We start from the raw sequence: 9,256 nt of genomic DNA, 5'->3' as shown, positions 1-9,256 counted from the left end.
GCGGTAGGCCCTGGTTTCAGAAACCCGAGTGCAATGAGGAAAGAGCCTGTACGAGCATATGTAAAAATCCTCCATGATGCTCCAAGGTTGGTCTCAGAGCATTCAAATATATAGATGGTCAAGCAAATCCTGTCAGTAGAAAAAGGCGCGAAATTAAAATTTTCTATGAGACGATATATTATCCCTTCGCGCCTACATTTTTTAAATATGCCGCCTTTTGCTACTGACAAGATCTGCTTGACCAACTTTACCTTACAATAATGTAATTGAAATAGGAAAAAAATGAGACGAGACAGTCCCTGGCCTTTGTCATTTTTCATGAATTAAAAGTAAAATTAAACAATTGGAACGCACCACGAGGGGTCAAAGTTTCTTATCACAAAAATGCGATAATATGTGAACTATTCCGGTTTTGTTATAGCAGAAACCGACTTTGTGTAATTGTAATAAAGTTCAGGATTCATTTAAATGGGCCATATCTTTTAAGATAAATTTATGTAAATATTTTTTGACTATTTACGGCCGATAAGTTACAAGTAATTTTACATTCAAATCAGCCAGTCGCTTGCCACATTGTTATTTTGCTGAATTAAATTACTTTTCTAAAGAATAATCATGCTTATCCTAAAAGGGAGTAGTTTGATCAGCGTCAAAATATGTGCGCCACGAAAGGTTCGTGTTTACTTAAATATTTTGTGTGTCAGACGATCAGTCAGTCGTGCATGAGCAGCTCAGCTAACTGGTTAAGTTAGTGAACTTAAATTATTCAACCATTTAACGAAAGGTGGTTTCCGCTTTACATCACTTTAACCCTGTTCCTTTTTGTTACGTGTCTAATATCTAATAAGAATCATTTGTTTTAACAGTTTCTGCAGGCCATGGCGGCGTATTCGTCGAAAGTGTCTTTGAATGAAGTGGTGATAGCTTCGGCGGTGAGGACTCCTATTGGGTCCTTCCGCGGCAGCTTGGCGAGCCTGTCGGCCTCCGAGCTGGGCGCCGTGGCCGTTAAGTCGGCGATCGAACGAGCCGGCATTCCCAAGGAGGAAGTCAAAGAGGTTAATTTATTTCACCTACTTTCGAATTTACAGTTAATTAAATCCCATAGATACCTATTTACAGTTATATGACATACTTAGTTCGATTTTTATGGGTGTGCTCTGTTATTATTATTAACCTGTTTTATCTATCCATTATAGATTATCAGTCTTGATAACAGTGTTAAGATTTGTTGAAATCATGAAAAAGTAATTCTAAGTAGGCTGTAAAATTAAAATATCTTAGATAAATATTTCCTATAAGTACTTATTTTATAACACTAACAAAGTTTTTAAATATTCTTTTATATTTTTAGCTAAGATAATTCATATGTCTTTCAAGGAATGGGACACCCAGGTTCTGCTAACATTTAAAACAAGTGCCCGGAGCACAGCCTACTTCTAAAATTAACAATGTTCTTACTTTCAAATCCCTAAGGCGCAATATCATATCAATGATTTTGAAGCTCCATTGAGAGCCAATGGGATTTGAATAGTTAAGGTAAATTGGTTTAGTATAGTCCTGCAATAAGGTGAGATTAAGCTTGAAATCTAGAGCTAGATATTATAAAGCAGCAGGTCTCGGGTTCAAATCCCGGTAAGGGCATTTATTTGTGTTTATCACAGATATGTGTTCCTGAATTATGAATGTTTCCTATGTATATAAGTATTTATTACGATACCTATCTATATATTATACATCATTGTCTAGTACCCACAACACAAGCCTTATTGATCTTACCGTGGGACTAGGTCGGTTTGTGTAAGATTTTCCCTATTTATCTATCATATATAACTTCTCTTGCATTTGCTAAGGCTAATTAATCTAATTAATGTAAAAAAAAACCATATGGTACTATTCCATTGTCTTAGTTAGAACTGTTCCCACCTTTTATATGGGGCTATTCATAAATTACGTCATTTCAAATTAGGGGGGGGGGTCTGGACATCGGATGACGGTAGCATGAAGTAGGAGGAAATGGGGTCATTTGAAGCATGATTTTTGGATGATTATGGGGGGGGGGTCAAAAATCGCCAAAAATCGATGACGTAATTTATGGACAGCCCCTATCAAGTTGAACTTTGAACATACAAACATCCTATTCAAACTTAGGAAACATACAGTCAAAAGTTACAGGCAATGGCAAAAAGTCATTCTTGAGGAATTGTATAAAATGCTAAGCAGCTTAGAGACTATTCAAATCTGTTATTAAGAAAAAGCCAATTGCATAATAAATGATAATCACGTAATTAATGTAATTATATATTAATTATATGTATTATCATAAATGGGGATGATTGGCAATAATAAATTCAAATAAAGTGATGCACGGAATAAAACATATTTGCATCTAATGAATTTAAATTACATCCCAACATTTTTCATTTTTAGCCACTCGTAAGTCTTGTATGTCTTGTAAACATTATATTTCACAGCTAAGTGTTATATAACAAGCTTACCATAATCAAAAAATAATTAATGATCCCACTTTTACTTAACAATACATATATTTTGGCCATATTTCCAACAGGAAAAATGTGTATATTTTTTAAAATAAATCATCGTAAACGCCTACAACACACTTGTATTCCCTCTGATGTTGTAGGTGTCCATGAACCGACACGGCGATGCGACGATAATTGCTTACTATCAGGTGATTCGTCTGCTTGTTTGCCTGCTAAAAAAGTGTCCAAACTAGAATGAATCCAGAAAACCCCAGACTGAATTAATGTCACTTGGGCATACCAAGTACATAAATATGAATTAAATTGTTTTACCATGTTACTTTGTAAAAACCAAGTTCATTGTTTGTTTATAAAAACAAAACAAATCCAGAGTGTGAATTACTGACAAACAATGCAATAATATATTAATTAACTGTCATTTTTTTAAAGAAAATCCTATTAATAAATAATGTTTTTGAATAACTTTCAGTAATCTGCGGTTCAATAATCTCAACTGATTAACATAAATGCTTCCAATTACCTATGTATGTATTCCTAAAATTGTGCAGGTTATGAAATTAATATTATAATTTGATTAATTAATATACCTAGCTACCTTATGCTAATTCAATTCAAATAAGCTGAGACCTGCCTTACATTATGCTGTTAAAAACTCGGTTAAAAATGGTATAGCCTATCTATGTCATCTGCGTCATAAAAAACGAATCGATTTACAGCTGATTCAACAAAATGGCTTGGTGGTCTAGACGTTACGGTGGAACACGTCATGACACTTCCCGTAGTCGTGTAAAGAATTTATTTAAAATTGAACCCTACCACTTTGGAATAAAGTTCAAAGTCATTTGCAAGTACGAGTAATATATTCCCACTGCCATATAAAGGCTTAAAATGAATAATTTCTGTTTCAGGTATACATCGGTAATGTTTGCTCCGCCAACCTCGGACAGGCACCCGCCCGGCAAGCTGTCATCTTCGCCGGTCTGCCTAAGAGCACAATCTGCACCACCGTCAACAAAGTATGCTCCTCTGGTATGAAATCCATCATGCTAGCAGCCCAAGGCCTCCAAACAGGAGCCCAGGATGTCATGCTCGCCGGAGGCATGGAATCTATGTCAAATGTACCTTTCTACTTGAAGCGAGGAGAAACCTCATATGGTGGAATGCAGCTAGTCGACGGTATTGTCCATGACGGTCTCACTGATGTATACAACAAATTCCATATGGGCAACTGTGCAGAAAATACTGCCAAGAAAATGAACATTTCAAGGCAAGATCAAGATGACTACGCTATTTCAAGTTATAAGAAGAGTGCTGCCGCTTATGAAGCTAAGGCATTCGCTGATGAATTAGTCCCAGTCCCCGTACCACAAAAGAGAGGCGCGGCGCCTGTTGTTTTCGCGGAAGATGAGGAATATAAAAGAGTTAACTTTGAGAAGTTTAACAAGTTGGCAACAGTTTTCCAAAGAGAAAACGGTACAGTTACCGCTGGTAACGCGTCTACCCTAAACGATGGTGCCGCGGCTCTAGTTTTGATGACTAGGGAGGCAGCGGAGAGATTGAAAGTGACACCTATAGCTCGTGTAGTTGGCTTTGCGGATGGTGAATGTGATCCTATCGACTTCCCTATCGCGCCTGCTGTTGCTATCCCTAAACTATTAGAAAAAACTGGTGTTAAGAAGGAGGATGTAGCACTATGGGAGATTAATGAAGCTTTCAGTGTAGTTGCTGTTGCGAATAAAAAGATACTTGATATCGATGCTTCTAAGATTAATGTGCATGGAGGAGCTGTGAGTCTCGGCCACCCTATTGGCATGTCTGGAGCTCGTATTGTGGTACACTTATGCCACGCTCTTAAAAAGGGGGAAAAGGGCGTGGCCTCCATTTGCAATGGCGGAGGCGGCGCATCGTCTATTATGATCGAAAAATTGTAAGTTTCCGTAAACCGTGTATCAGTTTGTTTTTCTAGTATTGATATTGTATTCTCTTGTGCCTTTTACAAATAAGACGGCAAGGCATTGGCTTGCAGGGTTGTATTTTATATAAAAGTTAGCTTTAAGACAAAATTGTTTTGATCAAATATGTTTCCAATTGTGTAAATATGAATCAATCGTTACATAGTAATTTATTATATTTATATCACGAACGACGTTATTAAATCATTTATTTGCTGTTTATTAATTAAATGTTTGATTCCGTTCTTGAGATTTTGTAATTTCTTTGCAGATCTCAAGACACAAGGCCTCCCGTTATAACCTTTTATACGAAAGATCCGTGTCAGTTATGTGACATAGTTATGGAAGAACTAGAACCTTATAGGAACAGAATAGTTATAGAAAAGGTTGATATAACACAGCAAGGCAATGTAAGATGGTTGAGGTTATATAGACATGATATTCCTGTCTTGTTCCTGAATGGACATTTTCTGTGTATGCACCGTTTGAACAAAACCTTACTTGAGAGAAGACTGCAAATCATTGAGGAAGAATTAGCTAAGAAGTAAACTTTGATATTAATTAATCGAAAAACAGTATTCAGTAGTTTTAAGAAAAAAATATAAGCTGCCTTTTTAATTATAAGCTCTTATTTAACTTGCAATGTACCTATGTAAGTATGTAACTATGTTTGTACGGCTCAAATCTTGCAAGTTAAGTTTGACCCACTTCCCGGTTTCCGATGAAGCTGAAAATTTGTACATACCTATGTAAATCGGGTGACAATGCAATATTATGGTACCATCGAGCTGATCTGATGATATATGGAGACAGGCATAGCCATCTGGCCATAGGAGCTCGGTGATGAAACAATGCAACCTAATTGTGTTTAGGTTTTTTAGAATTGTCTCGATGAGTATTAGTTGCCTGTGGATAGGAAAGTACAGTCAGCGATAAAAGCTTGTACCTAAAATGAAATTTTTGCCAAAAACTTATTTATCACCACTTTATCCTCATAACGCGTCACTATAAAAACATTTGCTAGAAAATTGACGAAACTAGAAACAGCTACATCCTTATATTAGAGGCTTAGCCCCCATTCGCACCTTGAATCCGTCCACACGCTAAATTCGATTTAACGACCAACGCTTAAAGTCGAAAATCCAACAACGCTTGATAAAACCGGGCAAGTGCGAGTCGGACTCGCGCACTAGGCTTGTGCCGGCTCGGTCACTTCAGAGAGCGCTCCGCTCTCGGTCAATCGGTCAAACGAACTAGTTCGGTCTTTTAGTTACTTTAGTTCAGTTCGGTCGTTGAGAGCCGGGAATGAATAGGAGTCGATTTTTCATTGGTTTCTTTCCAATCTTTGGTAACTGAATACAATTCAACTTGTACGATACGATATGTCGATATTAAAAATTAAAACACCTTAACATAATTAAAAAATATCAAATATGTCGAAATATATTTGTTTTTCCTTCATATTTTCGGGCTTAGGAGTGTCACGTCGTTCTTTCATCTCGTTCACACTCGTGCCAGCGACATTGACAACCGTTTCGTTCCGTCCATTTTACGTTTCACTCAGTCAAGCGCTCTCGAATCCCACTGAACTAAAGGACCTAAAGACCGATTAAGAGCGTGCAAAAAGATTTAGTTCCTTTCGGTCCTTGATGGGATTTCATTCTTAATAGTTCTTAGTTCAGGACCGACTCAAGCCTATCGCGCACGAAGGGTTCCGTACCATAATGCAAAAAAAAAAACGGTCACCCATCCAAGTACTGACCACTCCCGACGTTGCTTAACTTTGGTCAAAAATCACGTTTGTTGTATGGGAGCCCCATTTAAATCTTTATTTTATTCTGTTTTTAGTATTTGTTGTTATAGCGGCAACAGAAATACATCATCTGTGAAAATTTAAACTGTCTAGCTATCACGGTTCGTGAGATACAGCCTGGTGACAGACGGACAGACGGACGGACAGCGAAGTCTTAGTAATAGGGTCCCGTTTTACCCTTTGGGTACGGAACCCTAAAAAGCGCCACCGCCATCGTGTGGACAAATACACATGCTTCCATTTGTGTCATTCAAACGCTTTTTTAACGCGTGTTGAAAAAGCGCCCGTGCGAATGAGGGCTTAGGTATTCAGTAATTCAAAACTAGACAGCGCTGGCAAGCACGCAAAACATAATCTAAAATCCGGATCGAAGTTCAAGTCAGATTTATTAGATATCGTAAAATTATTTCTTTACTCATGAACTCTTTGAATATCTCCCAACATATGTACAGTGGCGTTCAAAAGTGCATGGATAGATGTTAACCGTAATGCCTTAATATTACGGTTGAAACATCTCCATGCACTTTTGAACGCCAGTGTACATGCATACAATTGATTTTATCTCAACGTTCATAATGAAATATTCATGGTGCTATGACGGTGTACATTTATACAGGAAATTCTTTGTTATTAAATCCAAACGTCTTGTCTTTTCGAGTTTCGCGGTAGGCCCTTGTAAAAAACCGCCTTGATCCATCAATGTCATATTTATTTGTAACAAATTATCTGCGAAAACTTGTCATAAAACGGTTTAAGCCTTTATTTATTTTATTTATCAAGCAACATGGCTCATAAAGCTATTTAACCCATTTTTGAGACACTGGTGCATGCAATGACAACCAGTCAAAGGCAGAGGGAATATATTTCCCACCTGATTTTGAACTTTATTTCAAAGTGATAGGGTTCAATCTTGCATTATTACTGACACCCTTATGCTTTACAAAAGGTAGGCATAGTATGTATAAGTTAATCTATGGTTTAGGATAAGTGTTAGTGCTGCACTCTGGCGGCAGCACATTGCAGTAATACCCCCTAATAGAAGCTGACCTCTAATCATCAGGTATAGTTCGTTTTTTTAGCATTAGAAAGAAGGTAAGCGATCTTGACATGTCTTTTAATAGAAAAACGCTTTTTTTAAATCAGTAACTATTACTTATGAAAGCAGAAGAATATAAATGATCGTATTAGATTCATAAATGTTACATATTTGCCGTGACTTATTTATAAAATGTGTTTTTCAATTAAAAGAGACATCAAGATAGTTTACCTTTTTTTTAATGCTAAAAAAAAACGAACTATAGAATTGGGAGGGAGAAATATATTTATTTAACAATAAAACAATGCAGTTAATTTATAAAACCTGTACAATTTATTTGATACAGGAATAGGTAGGTAATTTGAAAAGGAAATTACAGGTAGTAAAATACATTCTGAGTATTTACAAAATGTCTCCTATCTAGGTACTATTTCTATTATTCAGATATTTTAATTTATACATGGAAAAATTAGTTAAAAAAAAACAAAGATTCTATTATATGCATAAGGTTCAAAATGTCACAGATTTCCAACCAACCAATCTACAATTTGCCAAAAAATCCAAATATATTCCAATTAATCCAGTTTTGATGATTCTTTTGAAGACAATTCACATTTCCCGAAAGTGCAATCTAATTTAAACCTTAAACCGGAATGCTAAAGTTGAAATTTAAATGGCGTGTATGTGGTCGATAAATCGTATATACTATGCCTGGAAAAGGCTTAAGAACATAACCGTTACAAAATTAACACAAATAGGGAACATATCAGGGCGCCTACCGCGAAAACCGAAATTCGAAAATTGCGGGGATTTTTCTCTTTTACTCCAATGAAGAAGTAATCAGAGTAACAGAGAAAGTTGCCCGCAATTTACGAACTTCGATTTTCGCGGTTATAGCCTAGACCGGTTAAGGTGTTCACAAATAACTAAACAGAGTCTATTATCAAGTCATTAAAGTGCTTGTACAGATATTATTGAGAACCTTGGCCGTTCCGATACATCTCATGGCGAATGTACAAAGAGGTCATCCATTAATTACATCACACGTTTAGGGGGAGGGAGGGGGCAAGAAAATGTGACATGTTGTGACAAGGGGGAGGGGGGAGTCATACACTTTGTGACGTCACTTTAACTTCATCAGTAACCGAAAATGTATTTAAATTATTTTATACGCTAATTATCATTTAAATAACAAGGTTTTGAAACGATAATCGTTTTTATTCGTTTAATTTTATTTCTTAATCAGTTTTGGGTTATAAAATTACTAATATTTCTTTTGATAAAAATATTTGAATAAAATATTAAATAAATATTTGCCGATTTCGTTGAAGAAATGTGACGTCACACCAGGGGGGTAGGGGTTTGCCAAATGTGACCAAGTGTGACAAGGAGGGGGGGAGGGGTAAAAAAACCTAGAAATTCGTGTGACGTAATTAATGGATGACCCCAAAGTCCATACCTACAAATAAAAAGTTAAACATAATAACATAAATAAAATAGTAAATAATAAAAACTAACATTGGAAGAAGTGGAGGCACTCAGATATTGATATTTAAAAGCTCAAAAATATCAAGAAAAGACCGGCCAAGTGCGAGTCGGACTCGCGCACGAAGGGTTCCGTACCATTACGCATAAAACGGCAAAAAAATCACGTTTGTTGTATGGGAGCCCCACTTAAACATTTATTTTATTTTGTTTTTAGTATTTGTTGTTATAGCGGCAACAGAAATACATCTGTAATATTTTTAACTGTCTATAGCTATCACGGTTCATGAGTTAGAGCCTGCATGGTGACAGACAGCGGAGTCTCAGTAATAGGGTCCCGTTTTTACCCTTTGAACGTTTGGACCCTAAAAAAAGAACCTCTACTTTGGCGGAGTTATGTAAAGATATTTTTGAGCTTTTCATTATATACTTGTGGCGATTAAGGCTGCCTACAAACACAATATAAATA

The 9,256-nt window shown here is 36.4% G+C and overlaps 1 protein-coding gene across 3 annotated transcripts; it reads left to right on the top strand.

Moving 5' to 3' along the window:
* Positions 1 to 374: 374 nt before the first annotated feature.
* On the top strand, positions 375 to 5,007 carry LOC134794411 (acetyl-CoA acetyltransferase, mitochondrial). Of its 3 annotated transcripts, none has more exons than XM_063766219.1 (4): positions 375 to 672; positions 867 to 1,055; positions 3,410 to 4,428; positions 4,725 to 5,007. In XM_063766219.1, the coding sequence occupies exons 1-4, from the start codon at positions 616 to 618 to the stop codon at positions 4,999 to 5,001; spliced, it is 1,542 nt and encodes a 513-aa protein (XP_063622289.1). In that variant the 5' UTR covers positions 375 to 615; the 3' UTR covers positions 5,002 to 5,007. The 3 variants fall into 3 exon arrangements, with proteins under 3 accessions (XP_063622289.1, XP_063622292.1, XP_063622291.1); XM_063766221.1 differs by having other exon boundaries at positions 656 to 784; XM_063766222.1 differs by lacking the exon at positions 4,725 to 5,007 and having other exon boundaries at positions 383 to 672; positions 3,410 to 4,703.
* The last annotated feature ends 4,249 nt before the right edge of the window (positions 5,008 to 9,256 follow it).

Source organism: Cydia splendana, chromosome 10, assembly GCF_910591565.1.
Source record: "Cydia splendana chromosome 10, ilCydSple1.2, whole genome shotgun sequence".
Taxonomy (NCBI): Eukaryota; Metazoa; Arthropoda; class Insecta; order Lepidoptera; family Tortricidae; genus Cydia; species Cydia splendana.
Note: the sequence above shows the minus strand (reverse complement) of the source record. Positions and strands in the feature narration are given on the sequence as shown.